This window comes from Halichoerus grypus, chromosome X (assembly GCF_964656455.1).
Source record: "Halichoerus grypus chromosome X, mHalGry1.hap1.1, whole genome shotgun sequence".
Taxonomy (NCBI): Eukaryota; Metazoa; Chordata; class Mammalia; order Carnivora; family Phocidae; genus Halichoerus; species Halichoerus grypus.
In genome coordinates, this window is record NC_135727.1 from 90,825,980 (window position 1) to 90,842,941 (window position 16,962).

At 54.5% G+C, this 16,962-nt stretch overlaps 1 protein-coding gene and 1 long non-coding RNA gene across 5 annotated transcripts; one reads left to right on the forward strand and one right to left on the reverse strand.

Annotated features, from left to right (window-relative positions):
• The first annotated feature begins 1,294 nt into the window (after positions 1-1,294).
• SLC38A5 (solute carrier family 38 member 5) lies at positions 1,295-15,405 on the forward strand. 4 transcript variants are annotated; one of them, XM_078065511.1, is made up of 16 exons: positions 1,295-1,417; positions 7,589-7,642; positions 7,738-7,813; positions 8,233-8,348; positions 8,450-8,523; positions 9,144-9,236; positions 9,361-9,439; positions 11,322-11,404; positions 11,701-11,759; positions 11,858-11,995; positions 12,163-12,242; positions 12,863-12,963; positions 13,208-13,323; positions 14,145-14,289; positions 14,384-14,487; positions 14,947-15,405. In XM_078065511.1, exons 2-16 carry the CDS (start codon positions 7,590-7,592, stop codon positions 15,046-15,048), a joined length of 1,419 nt encoding a protein of 472 aa, XP_077921637.1. In that variant the 5' UTR covers positions 1,295-1,417; position 7,589; the 3' UTR covers positions 15,049-15,405. The 4 variants fall into 4 exon arrangements, with proteins under 4 accessions (XP_077921637.1, XP_077921635.1, XP_035948686.1 ...); XM_078065509.1 differs by lacking the exon at positions 1,295-1,417 and adding an exon at positions 1,671-1,782; XM_036092793.2 differs by lacking the exon at positions 1,295-1,417 and adding an exon at positions 6,106-6,192.
• On the reverse strand, positions 2,151-3,694 carry LOC144380635 (uncharacterized). The gene is made up of 3 exons (XR_013444859.1): positions 3,583-3,694; positions 2,405-2,595; positions 2,151-2,263 (listed from the first exon to the last, which is right to left on the reverse strand). It is a non-coding gene; the product is annotated as an uncharacterized LOC144380635 (long non-coding RNA).
• Positions 15,406-16,962: the final 1,557 nt, after the last annotated feature.

Below are 16,962 nucleotides of genomic sequence, written 5' to 3' on the forward strand. Positions count from 1 at the left end.
CCATGGTTTCCATACCATCATCTTGTCAGATTTTAAAAAATTACCAACGTGTAGTCATGGGACACAGAGTTTGGAAGAGATGCAGTAGTGCACCATTATGTAATATTTCTACCATACCGTTTAAATAGGGGTAAATGACCTCAAGAGCGTAGAGAATAGTGAAATGTAGTAAAATAATCAGGAAGTGACGAGTTTTGAGTATCACCTTTGAAATAATCTAATTTATTTTTTGTTAGATTTTATTTATTTATTTGACAGAGAGAGACAGCGAGAGAGGGAACACAAGCAGGGGGAGTAGGAGAGGGAAGAAACAGGCTTCCCGCCGAGCAGGGAGCCCGATGCGGGGCTCGATCCCAGGACCCCGGGATCATGACCTGAGCCGAAGGCAGACGCTTAACGACTGAGCCACCCAGGCGCCCCTTAAATAATCTAATTTATTTAATTGTAAGTTTATATTATTTCATTTTAAATAATAGCTGTTTAACAACTGGTTCGCGAAATTCCTGAAAATGGAACAAGCAGTCTGCAAACCTGTGCGAGGCTCCAGTGCACTGCTGGATTCTTTCCTTGAACTCATTTTAATCCTAATAACAACCATCTGAAGTAGTTTCTGTAACTATCCCCGGTTTATAGATATATAGGGAGGCTATATATTACATTAGGTGTATAAACATATATGCTGCTTAATACGTATGTGATTATATAGAAATATAGTGATGTATAGTATTTATTAGTGTATAGGTTATATATTAGTAGGAAATTAAATAAATATAAATATACTGTTACATGTAAATATAAGAAAAATATAATAATATATTTATGCATTTGTATAGAGTATAAAATACACATATCTTATGCATATGACTTTTAAATGTATGTATTGCTATATATAAATATACTGACATCTATATACATTTACTTACTAAAGTAACTGTACTAAATTAAACATACTATTATATGTGTAAATATATGATGTTATGTCAGGTGGTGATAAAAGCTATGAAGAATAACAAAGTCGGGTGAAAGGGATGGAGAGTAACAGAGGGGTCGAGTTGCTTTTATTTTATTTTTTAAAAAATTATTTATTTATTTGAGAGAGAGAGCGCGGCGCACGAGCAGGGGGAAGGGAAAAAGGAGGGGGAGAAGCAGACTCCCAGCAAAGCGGGGTGCCCTAGGCGGGGCTCGATCCCAGGACCCCGGGATCATGACCCCAGCCGAAGGCAGACGTTTAACCGACTGAGCCACCCAGGCGCCCCTGAATTGCTCTTTCAGACAGCGTAGTCAGGGAAGACTTCTCTGAGGAGGTGGCATTTGAGCTGCGACCTAAAGGGAAACGCACCCTAGGAATATTTGGAGGAAGAGCATTCCAGGCACAGGCAACACCAGGTGCAAAGACCCTGAAGTGAGAACAAGCTTGGTGAGTATTCAAAGAACTGCAAGGATTGATTCATCATTCCTTAGAAATACTGAGCTTCACTAGGCAGGAATTTTGTTCTGTCTCGTTCGCTGCTGCCTCCCGGCCCTAGAATAGGGCCCGGCACGCAGGTGGCATTCAGTAGACATATGTTGAATCCACCCTTTTGTTGCTTTGTTCCTTTATTCTTTCCTCAGTGGTGCGTTCTGCATTTATGCGGGGGCCCTGGGAGGTGTAGACAGACGGGCAGAGACAGGAAGAGAAGCACTTCCCGGAGGAGTCCCATAGAGCCGGGGAGGAAGCAAGAGCTGATCAGCAGCGCTCCAGGGCCTTGTGGGGGGCGGTGGGAACACGGCTCCCCTGCGGAGGTGAGCAAGGGTGAGAAAGCAAGGGTTCAAGCCACCTGGCCGCTCACTGCTCCACAGAGGGGAGGGGGTGCCAGGCATTGGGGGCCCATGTTCACCCTGTGGGATGCTTCCCACGTCCTGTTTTCTTGCCTCTCACAAAGAGGATGTTTAATTTTTTTGCAAAGCAACTTGCTTCCTCCAGCAGGGCTGGGGGACTTGGGGGACGGGATCCAGGCTCTGAACTCCCCAGGCTTTTCCCGAAGTAGGGTGTCGGCCTGCAGCTCCCACCCGGCACCCCACTGAGTGTAAAGGGGTCCTCCCTCAGCCTCCCGAAGAGGTCAAGGCGCGGGGAGCTGCCAGGCCAGCTCTGGACCGCGGAGGGCATCTTACCGGGGGAGGGAAAGACGGGGGTGGTCCAGGTGCAGGGGACCAGACACAGACTCAAAAAGCCTTGCTGCCCAGGGGCTGCTTTGAGGGACGGAAGAGTCTCTCAGCGGGGAGCCTGCATGAAAGGAGAGATTAGAATCCTAAATGGAGCCCAGTGGGGGGTTGCTTTCACAGGCGGAGAAGAATTCATTAATTCCTTTCACAAATATGTTATTGAGCAATTATGGTGGCTCAGGCATTGTTCTAAGTGCTTTACCTGTATTCATTCATTCAGTCTTCCCAGGGCCCTAAGAGTTCGATGTTATTCTGCCCCGGGGAAAGCGGAGACCCCGAGGTTTCAGAACTTGCCCCAGTCCACACAGCTAGTAAGTGGCAGAGCTGGGAAAGCTCACGCTGTTAACTGCTTGGCTCTGTGGCTCCCTCCCTTGAAGGCTGCTGAGCAGTGACCTGTTTTAATGAAAAGCAGGGATCTGCTTATAAGAACCCACAGGAACCCAAACCGACTTCTAATAGACTCGATCGCAATCCCAAATGTCACACAAGGGTCTGTTTTACCGAACCCACAAAAGCCTTAAATGACCCCGCAAAAGGACCTTAACTTCGATGAACTAACAAAGCCTTCTTATCCCTGGCACAGACTCAAGGCCTCGGTCAAGCTTAAAGACATCTGTTCCTTCTAAAGCAAGCTGCCCTCCCTCCGCAGCCAGATTTCACTTTCCCTTTGTTTTTCCTCCTACCAGCATATGTTGAACACTTGCCGTTTGCCCTGAAACTTAGCTAAGCTATGGGGCGCAGGGCTGGATGAGGGTTTGTCCCTCCCCTAGAAGAGGTCACTTGGCAGAAATAAAAATAAAAATGATAATAGGACACTCGATACGTGGCATTTATTGAGCACCTGCTGTGTGCCTGATGGCCCGGCCCTGGGCAATGCTGGAGGGCCTAAGAAGGCCCCGGGAGGGCAGGGGAATGAATGATCAGGGCAGGAAACTGCTGCTGGGATGTGGTGGGTGGGGGCATCTGTTTTTTTGTCCAAGGTACACTAGTTCTTTGGACAGGACGCTTCGTCTTTTCTTGAAATCTAGACACCTGCCTAGCCACCTCTCCCCCTCGCCAGCCCCCCCCCCGCCCCCCAACACGCATACCATAGCTATGTAGGCCAAGGCCTCTGCCGACAGGTGTCTCTTTCCCTGGCTGGTTTGTAGCACAGATGTGTAATGGCTCCGGGGGGGGGGGGGAAGGTGGAATATGAGAGGAGAGAGACAGCAGAAGAGGCTGGGAGAGACAAGGGAAGTGTGTGTGTGTGTGTGTGTGTGTGTGTGTGTGTGTGTGTGTGTGTGTGTTTGGATATCCTCGGTGTATCTCATCTGCCTGTACATGTTCTCAGCCTCAAACACACACATGTGAGCTCCACCCACATCGTGCTGTGTAGCTTACCTCGCTGTCTCTTGTATCTATGACCGCCTGGCCAACTCGTGTGTTTTACCTGTGGCACCCGCATGCCTTGCTGAGGTCTGCTGCTGCAGTTCATCTGCATGGGGTTGCGTGTGTATGTCCCTGGGGCGTTTCTGTGTCTCCTTTGTAACGCTCATGGCTGCCGAGTGTGTTTATGTGTCTGGCCCGGACGTGCGTGTCTCCTGTGTCCGTGTGTCTTTCTTCTCTGCCGCCGTATTTGTGTCTGGTTGTGGTGAGCGACTGCGTGTGCGCGCCCTATGGGGGTTTCTCTTGGGGCCACTGTATGTGTCCTATCTGGTTCCTTTGTTTCCTCTTCATGTTCCTTTGAGATGTAGTTTCTGGATTTCCTCTTCATCCCAATAGTTCAGTGTCCTCTCCGCATCCTTGCCTTTCCTGTCCACGCGCCTGTATTTATTGTGAATTTACAACGCGCTCCCTGCACGTTTCTTCTGACTTGATTTGCGAATGGCTGTCTGTGTTCGTGGCTGCGCGCGGCTGTCTGCGTGACCGTGATGGTGTGTGGGTGTGTGATGGCAGCTTCTTTGTACGGTCGTGCCTGCCCGTGAATGCCCCTCTCTGTGACGAGAGAGCCCTGTGTGGTCACCCGGGGTCACGAGTTCACACGTGAGTTCGCATGCACAGAGGTATCATCATAGAGCCTGAATCTGGACATGGGCCTTCAGGATTGTCTGAAGCTGGACTCATCCGTACGAGAGACACTGTCCCCCCCCCCCCGCCACACCCCCGTCTGATGTCGACAGCTGTGTGAAGTCCTATTCATGTGCTCCCTGGGGTAGGGCTGCCAAGTCTGTGCGTGATGATATCTGTGAGTCTGGAGTGGCTGGAAATCAGCGTGGGCCTGCCCTGTGTCCATGTGTGGGTGATGATACCTTGTCGTGGCAGGTCATTTGGTGCAGCTGTGAGCATGTGAGAGTACCAAGGCCTGGGCGCCCCAGGTGCAGTCTCTGTGTGTTCATCTGCCAGCCTGTATTCTCTGTGTGCGGCTGCGGGTCTGCGCGCAGGTGCGCACTTCTGCGGGCGGTGGTGGGTCGGCCTCCGATTCTGAGCCCTGGATGGGGTTGTGATCCCTGAGCGCGCAGGAGGCTCTCTCCTGCTGGGGGGAAGTAAACGCCCCGTCCCTTACCCTCCTCCGACTGACTGCGGGTAGGGTGGGGGCATCTAGGCCAGCTTTGAAGCCCCAGCCAGCCCCTGGCCTTTCCGGGAATTCTCTGCTCCCCGACGCGGGGGGTGGGCAGGAGGGTGAAGAGGCCCGGACAGAGGCCTCTTGTCCACCGGGACCTCAAGCAGCTGGGCCTGGACCCCAAGTCCCATCCGCCTGACTGTGTGCAGGAGACACATGCCCTGCCTGGGACAGACATGCCTGTCACATGCTTGGATGGGAGTGAACAGACGGACCCACATATAAGGCAGACACACAGACAGTGGGGCTCCTCGGTTAGGGTGTGGACAGGCCCCACCCAAAGCCTGGGCTGGGGTCCAGGACTTTAGGGCGTGCCTTGTTTGCAGACAGTGTAGATCCACACTCCCCACCCAACCACAAATGCCCCCCCGCCTCTCTCTGGGGACCCCCAAGATCTAAGGTCCGTTTTTGGCTAGGCCAGGCTATCTCTCTCTATATCTGAGGTCAGTCTATAGTGGCTTGGCTCTGCCTGTCCCTGTCCCTGTCCCCTTGCTGCTCTCAGGCCTGTCCATCCACCCTGTCTGCCCCTCTGCCTGAATCAGCCTCTCTCGACCTATTGTCATCTGTCCCTCTAGGTGTCTCCCTGCCTCAACCACTCCCTCTGTCCCCTTGGCTCTCCGGGCTGGTGTGTCTGTTCCCAGCCTCTGGGGATGTGTCTGGCTGCGTCCACCTGTCTATCTTCCAGTTGTCTCTCCTGCTTACTCCTGGGCCTGACTACCTGTTGCTTTCCTCCAGATGCTTCCATGGGCCTACACCCTGTCTCTGAGTCTGTCTGTGCCCCTCTTTCTCCCTATGACTGCCCCTCTGCCTGTCTACCGCTCCTCCACAACACGGCTGTCTTTCTGTCCTCCTGTCGTCTGTCTTTGTTTTGTTTCTCCTGCCCGCCTATCTCTATTTTGTGATTGTTTCTCTTACGATCTCTGTCTCTCCTCTCTGCATCTTTTCCCTCCATCTGTCCCTCCCCGCTGTGTGTCCGATCTCTGCGTCAGTGGCCCCTGCCTGCCTGGCCCTCTCTCTAGGTGTGGATCTACTCCCTCAATCTTTCTGTCCACCTCCCCCCCTCCCCACTCAAGGCCCCCACACACCTCTGTCTCTCTCCACGTGGGTCCAGGTGAAAGAGAGAAGCGCCCTCCTCCCCCACCCCCTTTCCTCCTCCCAGAGCCAGATGGAGGGAAACTAAATTAAAATTAAAAGTTCTTCCCAGAAAAAAAATAATCCGCGGGCCAGATGCGGCTCGGGCGGCGCTGATTAGCCACCTCGCAAGCGCGGCCGAGCTGATTGGCTACAGGGCGGGGCGGGGGCAGGGTCCGCGGAGGGGGAGCCGCGCCGGCCGTGGGGTCCCAGAGCCCTAGTGAGTTACTGCCGCTTCGGGAGCTCAGAGGAGCAGGGAGGTGAGGAGGGGGCGCTGGCCGGGATGGGGCTCCTGAGACCCCGACGCACGAGTGGGGATCCCGGGAGAGGTTTCCTGGGGGAGCCTCGGGGGAGGGGTTCCCTGGAGACCTTTTTAGCGCTAGCGGGGAATTGAATGGGAGGGGGAGTCCTTTTGGTGCCCTGCTCCCAGGAAGTGAATTCAGAAGTGGGTGAGAGTCTCCAGAGAGTGCTCGCGACTGAGGATGGGGCTCCCTGAGAGGCGTCCCCTTCCCGGGAAGGGGATTCGGGGCTTGGGGAGGGGGTTTCCCCGGAGGCACTTTTAGCAATGATGGGCACCTTGCATGGGGGTTTCTGAGATACCGCACTCCCAGGAAGTGAGCTCTGGGCTGGGGGTTTCTTCGGAGACACTCCATCCAGAAAACCGGGGCTCCAGGCTCGCTTGGGGATTGCGGAGCACCCCCACCCCAAAAAACGCATCAGGCCCTGGGAGGGGGCTTTTGATGAAGGTCTCAGAGATAGCTCATCCTCAGGAGGGGAAATTAGGGCTCAGGACAGGTTCCTGAGACACCCCAAGACCAGGAAGGATCTTAAGTCTGGAAGCGTCTCTAAAGTTACTTCTGCCAGGAGAACGAGTGTTTAAGACTTGACAGGGGTCCCAGAAAAATACTTCTCTAATCCCTAAAAAGGGGATTAAATGGGGATCACTGGGTCACTTGTATCCCTGGAAGGAGGCTCAGTTTGGGGAATTGTCTCCCGCCTCTAGTGAGGATATTCAGAGTTGTGGCAGGGAGCAGTTTGCAGCCTGGGGGGGGCTAGGGTCTCCAAGCCCGCGCCCCCCCCCCCCCACCTCCAGCTCCTTCAACAGGTTGCATCAGCTCCGGGCTCAGGCTCAGGGCCCAGGCTGGGAGGAGGGGGGTAGGGGGCGTTAGGAGGGGTGGGGCAGCCAGGCCGACACGTGTCCCTGTAAGGAGTGAGAGGCTTGGCCAAGCGGTGAGGGTGGAGGGAGGGGGGTGTGGGGGGGGCCGGCAAGGAAAGAGGCAGCAAGAGAGACTGAGTAAGAGTGGGGTCTGGGAGGACAGGCTATCCCAGCTCCAGATGGCCATCTCGTCCGCTGTGGGGTCCCTCTCTCTCCCTTTCTCTCTCAGTCTCTCCCCCCCCCATTTGTCTCTCGCTGCCCTCTTTTTCTGCTTGTCTGAGTAACTGTTGGCATCTCTCCCCCTCCGGTTCCCTTCTCTGCCTCCCATGTCTTCCTCCGTTGCCTCTCACTGTTGTCTTTGAGTCTCTCCATTTATCTCCCCATCTCTCTGGTTCTCCATCTGTCTCTATCTGACCCCCTACCCTCTTGATCTAGCTCTCCCCACTTTGTAGCCCCCCTGCCTCATCTCTGGCCCCCCGCCCCCATTTCTCGGCCCACAGCATGGAGCTGCAGGACCCAAAGATGAACGGAGCCCTCCCTGCGGATGCTCTGGGGTGAGTCAGGGGCCCAAGGGGACAAGGCCAGGGGTCAGGATTACCCCCTCACCACCCCCCCACCCCCCCACCCCGGATTTCTCTGCCCTCTCCAGCTACAGGCAGGAACGCGAAGGCTTCCTGCCCAGCCATCCTCCTGCTCCAGGGAGGAAGCCAATCGAGTTCATGGATGTGAGTGACCTCACAGGATCTGTCCCAGCTGCACCTTGCCGAGCTCTTCTCTTCCCCTACTGTTCCCTCTTCCCGGGGCTTCCCTGCCTAGCTGTTTCCTGCCCCAGCTGCTCCCCAGTCCCCAGCTGCTCCCCTCCCTAGCTGTTTTGCCTCTGGTGACTGCTGCACTCTCCCCTGTTCTTCTCCACTTCCAGCTTCTCCCCTCCAAAGTTTCTCCTAGCTCTTCCTTCCTAGCTCTTGCTTTTCCAGCTTCTCCCTGGCTTCAACTCCTTTTCCTTCCTAGCCTCCGTCCTAGGGCCCTTTCTGGGCTTCTCCCCGCCCCATTCACTTCTCCCCTAGTCTTTCCTGGGCCCCAGCCCTGGTCTCCTTACCTGGTCTCCCTCCCCATGTGTGCCCGGGCCTGGCCCCTTCCCCCACAGTTCGAGGGGAAGACATCGTTTGGAATGTCAGTGTTCAATCTCAGCAACGCCATCATGGGCAGCGGCATCCTGGGACTGGCCTATGCCATGGCCCACACAGGGGTCCTCTTCTTCTTGTGAGTCCTGGGCAGCCTGCGGGTGTGGGGCGGGGCAGGGGTGCTGTGTGGGCCAAGCCGGAGGCCTGGGGGCCAAGTCTGAGCTGGGCCATCTGTCACAGGGCCCTGTTGCTATGCATTGCTCTTCTGTCTTCATACTCCATCCATCTCCTGCTGACCTGCGCTGGCGTTGTAGGTAAGGCCTGGAGCTCGACCCGTATCTTGGACCCCAGACTCTGGACCCACCCCTCCGACCTGAGACCCTAGACCTCAACCCAAACCCTAGATTCCGAACATAAACACACTGAACATACCACACCCCCAGATCTTGGCCCCAGGACCCCAGACTCCATCCTCAACTCCCTGGACTCCAGCTCTCAGACTGCACGGTGGCCCTCAGAACTTAACTGGGCTCCCAGGTCCCCACCTCCCAATCCTCATCCTTCACCCCTCAGTCTGACACCAAACCTCATTTCTCAGACCCTCCCCACACCCAGATTGCTACATTCTGCTTCTAACCCCCACTCCTCAGTCTCTAGCTCCCCCTAATTGTGGAAGCCAGCCCCATGACCCCAAGACACCCACTACCCACCTCCAGCCCCCAACCTTCTCCCTGGTCACAGATCCCACCTCCCAGGCTCCACCTCAACCCCACCCCGAACTGCTTAACCCTCACCTCCAGCTTCCATCAATCAGACCCAATTACCCCCAGTCCCAGCTCCTCAGCTCCCTGACCCTCGGGCCCACCCCCACCCTCTCACCCCTGGCCTGGCCTCCTGGACCCACAACCCATTCCCTGCTGTCTTCCTACCCCAGGGATCCGAGCCTATGAGCAGCTGGGACAGAGGGCTCTGGGCCCTGCGGGGAAGGTAGTGGTGGCCGCGGTGATCTGTCTGCACAATGTTGGGGGTGAGGACTCTGGGAGGTAGGGGATCAGCTTGGGGGAAGAGGGTGGGGTGGGGTGGGCTTCCTCAGGCTGGGCTGGGGGGATGAGGGGAATCCTTCTGCTTATACCTCCCCCCACCTGCACCAGCCATGTCCAGTTACCTGTTCATCATCAAATCCGAACTCCCCCTGGTTATCGGCACCTTCCTGGACATGGACCCTGAGGGGTGAGTGAGCAACACCCCTTGGCTCTGGCCGGCAGGCCATTGAGTCTACCTGTGCGGTCTGCCTGCTCTCTTCAACTCTGCGCCCAGCTGACTCCCAGGTGTTCGGAGACTGTTGGGCAGGCCAGTGGGGTCAGACTGTGATGCTTCTGTTTTGTGAGGCCAACAGCGCGTGTGACCATTGCTCTATCTAGTAGACCACGGGTTGGTTTTGGTGACTGTTGCTCTGGCTGACTCTGGTAGCTGACTCTGTATGTCCAGTCGACTCCGAGGCTGACCATGTGACTGTACACATCAAGTAGCCCGAAGCTCTGTGGATTTGGTTCTGGACCGTAGTACTGGCCGGCTCTCCGGCCAGCTGCACCACAGCTGGCTACGGCTGTGTCCTGTGTGCTGGGAGCCCAACCATGTGCGTCTGACGTTTGCTTATTCTGACTTTTCCCCGTCCGGCGGATTCTGTTTGATTCAGGGTCCCTCAGGCTGCCGAAATCTGTCTGGCTGTAAGTGTGAGCGTGCGGTGTACTGTGGCGCCAACTATGTGTATGTGATTGGCTCTGACTGTATGCGCCAGTGGACTCCCATCTCTGTTTAATTTGGCAGCCATTTTTTTCTGGCAAGTTCCTTCTGGCTCTGTGTGTGTGTGTGTGTGTGTGTGATCCTCAACTATGACGATATGTCCTCTGGACTGTGGTTCCCACCATGTGTGTTTGACCACTGTTCTGAGTATGCATCTAGTTGACAGCATGTTTGATTTTTTTTTAAAGATTTTATTTATTTATTTGACAGAGACACAGCAAGAGAAGGAACACAAGCAGGGGGAATGGGGGAGGGAGAAGCAGGCTTCCCGCTGAGCAGGGAGCCCGACGCTAGGCTCGATCCTAGGACCCCGGGATCATGACCTGAGCGGAAGGCAAACATTTAACTGACCGAGCCACCCAGGCGCCCGTTGATTTTCGATCCCTCTGCTGGCTGAGTCTGTTCAGTTGCTTGTATGTGACGGCTGACTCCGTGTATCCTCTTAGATCTTCGGGTTTGATTCTGAAACTGTTTAGGTAGCTGACAAGCTGTGTGATGAGGTGTATCTAATTACTATAATTAGTTCCCAGCGACTATGTGCTCAGTGGTGCTTTGTCGGTTTCTTTCTGTGTCACTGTGTGTACGAGATGGTGTGTGAGTGCCTGGAACATAGTAGGCAATTAATACAATTCTTTTGGACAAATGAGCAGTTTTTCAGCCGGTTCTGTATTAACTGTCTTGTCTGGGCACCCCCCTCCAATATCTGTACAGATCCCACTCTTTCTTTGAGCTGGGTCCCAACAAGAGCTGGTTGGTTTTGCCTCTGTTTTGATCTTTGGCTGTGTGGCCAAGTTGGCCCAGCTACTTTTAGGTGTTCAACACACACCTTGAGCTGTTCAGACAACCACATGTGTGTCTTCCTGACTTCTTGTCTGACTTTGCACCATTGCCTGATCATCAGACTGTTGTTCGACCCATGGGACGCACCCGGTCAGGACTCACTCTGTGTCCGGTACCGTGTGTTGGACTGCGGGAGTCTCACTGATTCGGGGTCCTGTCTGCCCATCTGGTTGTATGTCCGCTTGCGAGTCTGACGGCACAGTTTTGTCCGGCTGTGTGTGTGTGTGTTCTTAGCTGTGTCCCTTTGACAGGGTTCGACTGACAGTCTGATTATCCATCTGGCCCTTTCTGCCCATCCCGTTGTGCCATTTGTCACTGGGACGGCCTGAATGACTTCTCACAGCTGAGGCGTCAGCTCATCTCCCCCGACTGCAGGCAGAAATCCGTCTGTTCGGCTGTCTTCTACGAGTGCCTGCCTGATGGTTTTCTTTGGCAGGCAGCTAGTCACTGTGTTTGCCTGTCTCCCCAGGGGCTGGTTCTTGAAGGGAAACCTCCTCATCATCATTGTCAGTGTGTTAATCATCCTGCCACTGGCCCTCATGAGACACTTGGGTAAGAGGCTTCCTGTGTTGGTCATTGGATAGTGGATTTAGAGAAGGGGAGCCAGACTGAGAAAACCCCCATTTTCAAGGGCGGTGACATACCAGGGGAGAGCTTGTGTGAGGTGGGCTTTAACAGACGAATAGGAGTTTGCTATGGAGGGGAGGTGGGTCCGGGTAGAAGTAAAAGCTTGTGCAAGAGGGTGGCCTAATTGGGGTGACGTAGCCTGAAAGGCCAAACTAGGGTTTGATATTTGCTAGATGGGGAGGTCCCTTGATTTCTGAGGCTCTGTGTATTACCCCTTGCAGGCTACCTGGGGTATACCAGTGGTCTCTCTTTGACCTGTATGCTGTTTTTCCTCATTTCGGTGAGTCTGAGGGAGAAGGACATGAAAAAAGCGGAGAAAGAGTTTGGAACATGGGGACGTAGCCTTCCCCATGACCTCGCTTCCCCACCCTCCCCCAGGTCATCTACAAGAAGTTCCAGCTTGGCTGTGCTGTAGGTCTCAATGAGACAGCAGTGGAGAGCAAGAATCCCCCGGGCCTTCCCATCCAGGGACTCAACAGGAGCTGTGAGGCCCAGATGTTCACCGTGGACTCGCAGGTGGGTGTGCACGTGCGTGTATAGAGCTTGCACCTCTGGTCCTCTCCTGCTCAGAGTGGAGCTGGGCATCGGACATTAGGGGGCTCCCATGGTGGGGCCAGGGGGAAGAGGGGTGGGGGAGAGACCCCTGTAGGTTCTAATCTCGGGTATGTGGGCCATTCCCCTAGATGTTCTACACAGTGCCCATTATGGCTTTTGCCTTCGTCTGCCACCCCGAGGTGCTGCCCATCTACACAGAGCTCTGCCGGTGAGTGGGCAGGCAAGTGGGCGTAGGTGGTGCGATAGTCATAATGTCCCACAATCCCTCAAGTAGTCCCGGTACTGTGGCTTGATCGTGGCTAGATCGTGCTGGGGGAGGGGTTTGAGGTGGCCTTGTGGGGGTGGGGGTGCCGGGCAGAGCCTTTTTACTGATTAGGGCTTAAATATTCTGTACAAGTGTGAATGGGCAGAGTGGGGAGGCAGAAATGATCAGATGGAGGGGATAGCATGCATGGATGGGGATGAGGAGGTGGGGATGGTCAGAGAGAGTGGGGTACAGGTGGACAGCACAGGGGGGCAGGGAGGATATGATGGAGGGATGTGTGGGTGATGAGATAGGGGCACAGCATGGAGGTCAGATGCGAGGGAGAGGCAGAGATGGTCAGACAGAGGAGATAGGCAAAGATGGTCATATGGGGTGAGATGGATGGACAGAGGGAGGCTTGGCTAGTCACACAGGGGAAGTAGAGATGGGCGTCCCAGCGTGTACCAGCTGGACATCAGCTCTGGAAGAAGGCGCTCCACTCTGGAGGGCCTGGGCTCCTTTTGAGGGGCCTGCACCAAGTCCAGGGGTCTGGGCATGACAGTTCCATAACCTCTATGACTCAGGCCCTCCAAGCACAGAATGCAGGCCGTGGCCAACGTGTCCATTGGGGCCATGTTCTGCATGTATGGGCTCACAGCGACCTTTGGATACCTCACCTTCTACAGTGAGTGGGGCTGGGGCCAGGTGGGGGCTGGAGTGGGGACTGGGCAGACTGCTCGGGCAGGAGCCTGAGCTCTTTCCCTCCGTGCCCCGGACCCGTCAGTTTCCAAAGAGGGGGTGCACGTGGCACATGCGGATTTTGTTGCCGTGTGTGTGTGTGTGTGTGTGTGTGTGTGTGTGTTTCCGGGGCGCCGGTCCTGGTGCTCCCAGCACACCGTGCGTCCTGTGTCCCATGCACCGCGGCCCAGACAGCGTGGAGGCGGAGATGCTGCACATGTACAGCCAGCAGGACCTGCTCATCCTCTGCGTGCGCCTGGCCGTGCTGCTTGCTGTGACTCTCACTGTGCCCGTCGTGCTGTTCCCTGTACGTGGGGGCGGGGGTGGGAGCTCGGGGGCGGGGCTCGGAGCGGGCGGACATGGGTGGAGGGTGTAGGCATGGCTGTTTGGCTGCGGGGCGGAGGCGGGAGCGGATGGATGGATGGAGGAGGCAGGGGTGGATGGATAGGGAAGGCAGAGTTGTCAGGTGGACAGAGGAGGCAAAAATTGATGGTCGGACAGAAAGGGGACATCGGTGGCGGGACAGAGAGAATGAGTGGGGGGAGGAGTAGTCAGCTGGAGGGAGGAGGCACCAGATGTCTGGCCAGGCAGAAGAGGGAGGCAGGAATAGTCAGACAGGGTAGAGGCAGAGAGAGATGGACAGTCAGAATGAAGAGACAGGGATGGACAGCATCCCTTAGGATGGGTGGAGGCAGAAATAGTGAGGTATAAGAGGGACCAGGCTCTCAGATGGGGGGGGGTGGGATGACTAGAAAGAGGAGGGAGAGAGAGGTAGTCAGATGGCGGGAGAGGCAGGGATCTCAGACGGAATGGAAGGACAGGAGGCCGGTCAGACAGGGAGGCAGAGATTCCAGAGCGCAGGTTGAGGCATCGATGGGTGATCAGACAGAAGGAAGAGGCATGGATTGTCAGAAGGGTGGCAAGGTGCTCATTCAGAAGGTGGAGGTACAGACGGAAGCTCAGACCAGGTGGACGTGTAGATAGTCAGATGGAGGGAGGATCAGGGACCTCACATGGGGTGGAGGCACAGATGGATGCTCAGAGGGTGGAGTTCAAGCCAGATGACCACACGGAGGGGGGCAGCAGCTCTTGGGCCCTGACTGGTGTCCTACCCTACTCTGACCACAGATCCGCCGGGCCCTGCAGCAGCTGCTCTTCCCAAGCAGGGACTTCAGCTGGCCACGACATGTGGCCATTGCCCTGATCCTGCTTGTCTTGGTCAATGTTCTTGTCATTTGCGTGCCGACCATCCGGGATATCTTTGGGGTTATTGGTTAGTACCCCCAGCCCCAGTCCCAGACCCCACCTAATATGGGCCTTATACTCCAAACTTACATTGACTTCTGTCCCTCCTGCTTGTCCTCCAGGGTCCACCTCAGCCCCCAGCCTCATCTTCATCCTTCCTAGCATCTTCTACCTCCGCATTGTGCCATCTGAGGTGGAGCCCCTCTACTCCTGGCCTAAGATCCAGGTGAGCATTCCAGGGGAGGGCTGGGGAAAGAGGGAGCATTCTGAGGAGGGAGCACCCCAGGATGGCCAGGGATAAAAAGGAACATTGTCACGAGGGGGCTGGGGGAAAGGAGGGTGGGTGGTCTGGAAGAATGAAGGAGATTGTCTTAGGAAGGGGCTGAGCAGACAGAGCACCAGCGGGGTCTGCAAAGACAGAGGGAGCATTCTACAGGCAGATGGAAGGAGCGCTATTAGAAGAGGGTCGGGAGAACTTTCAAGGAGGATAAAGGAGAATACTCTCTGAAGGGTTCTGGAAAGATGGAGGATTCTTAGGAAGGGGCTGGTGTTAAGGAAGGGGAGAGAGCAGGAAGGTCAGGAATGAATGGGGCACTCTAGAGGGGATGGAGGGCTTGGGGAACATTTCCAGGAGTGCTGGTGTGGAGAGCCAACCAGCCCCATCTTCTCTCCCTCTCGTCCACAGGCTCTGTGTTTTGGTCTCCTGGGGGTTCTCTTCATGGCCATCAGTCTAGGCTTTATGTTTGCCAACTGGGCCACAGGCCAGAGCCATGTGTCCGGACACTGACCTTGCCCTGCTCCGCCCCGGGCCCCTGTGCGCATGCATGTTCCTGTGCATGCAGAGGAAGATGGGGCCGCTCTCCAGGTCCCTCAAGCCTGGCGTGTGGAGGTGGCTGGTTCCCATTAACATGGCTCTTGGAGGTAGGGGGGGCCACAGAGCTTGCAGAGTGGTCCGCTTCCTTCCTCCCCAGGGATGCTGAGCTTGGATCGTGGCCCTAAGCCCAACCGAACCCCACGGGAGGAGACCAGGTCCTTGGGGAATCCCCGCCCAGCCCAGTCCTTTCTGCCTCTCCTGGCAGAAGCTGTTTGTCAGGATCACCCTCGAGCTCAAGGGGAAGAATAAAGATGCTGAATTGCAACTCTGGCCTCAGCCTTCTGATCTCTTTCTACATCTTCCTGGGGGAGCCTGCCTAGGTTCAGACATGGGTAAACTGAAGCCCTGAGCGTAGGATTGAACCGGCTCTCGAATGTTCACTCACGTCTCCACTCCTTTGGTAACTTGCTACCCAACTCATCGTTCTGTTCATTTCCTCACTCGAGAAACATCTACTGAGGGCCTCCTGGGTGCCAGGCCCTGTTTTGGGTTCTGGGGTTTCAACAGTGAATCAAGCAGACCATAATCCCTGTAGATGGTGTTCTGGTACAAAAGTAGGCAAACCGTGACTCACAGGCCAAAGGCAGCAGTCCGCTGCCTCTTTGGCCACTGAGCCAAAAATAGTTTGCACATTTCTAACTGGGGAAAAAAAAATCCAAAAAAGAATAATTTGTGACACTTGAAAATGATGGAATTTAAATTGCAGTGTCTGCAGATCTTTTATCGGAACACGATAATGCTTGTTCACTTACATATTGTTTATGGTTCTTCAGCGCTAGCACAGCAGGGCTGAGGAATTGCAACAGAGACCACGTGGCCCACCAAGCCTCAGCTATTTATGATCTGGCCCTTTTCAGAAAAAAATTTGCTGATCCCCCATCTAGCCGAAGAGAGGAAAAGAGATCAATCATTTCTGATAAAGATGAGCACTATGAGGGGCACCTGGCTGGCTCAGTTGGTGGAGCATGGGACTCTTGATCCTGGGGTTGTGAGCTCGAGCCCCTTGGGTATAGAGATTACTTAAAAATAAAATTAAAAAAGATATGCACTATGAGGAAAACAAGTGATGTTGAGTGTGGTGTTGGGGGAGGTGGGAGGGTCATCAGGGAAGCCTCACTGATAAGCAGACTAGGAGCTGGGTCCTAGATTGGCCAAAAGGAGCGAGTCACATGGTTATTTAGACAAAGTGTTACAGGCAGAGGCAGCAGCAAGTGCAAAGGCCCTGAGGTAGGAGCCAGCATGGCCATTTTGCTCTCCCACTGGCAATGTGTTTGAGTGCCCATTTCACAACAGCCTGAGTCATGAGACATGGATTCTTGCCAACCTACTAGGTGAAAATAGTATTGCTGTTAAAATTCACATGTATTTCTTTTCTTTTTTTTTTTTAAAGATTTTATTTATTTGACAGAGAGAGACACAGCGAGAGAAGGAACACAAGCAGGGGGAGTGGGAGAGAGAAGCAGGCTTCCCACCGAGCAGGGAGCCCGATGCGGGGCTCGATCCCAGGACCCTGGGATCATGACCTGAGCCGAAGGCAGACGCTTAACGACTGAGCCACCCAGGCGCCCCTCACATGTATTTCTTTATGGAAGAAATTTTTGGATATTTAAGAGACTTTTGTTTATCTTCCCAGATAATTTTTAACGCATATGCGGGCCACTATAGATAATCTTTCTCCTCTCTATATTTAGAAATAGGGCAGTTGACTGTAGTTGATTCATACTATATGCTCCTTATTTAACTCTTCTTCATTCCTTACTGCTTCTAACTCATCTCAATACTAAATTAAAGCTCAATAAGCCTGCTTTTAAAGAACAAGGCTAACTT

Bases quoted from the DNA above. Each gene is read 5' to 3' on its own strand.
- SLC38A5 (XM_078065511.1), top strand. From the start codon at position 7,590: ATGGAGCTGCAGGACCCAAAGATGAACGGAGCCCTCCCTGCGGATGCT. The intron at 7,814-8,232 runs GTGAGTGACCTC...CTTCCCCCACAG, and splicing joins AGCCAATCGAGTTCATGGAT to TTCGAGGGGAAGACATCGTT. The intron at 11,405-11,700 runs GTAAGAGGCTTC...TACCCCTTGCAG, and splicing joins GGCCCTCATGAGACACTTGG to GCTACCTGGGGTATACCAGT.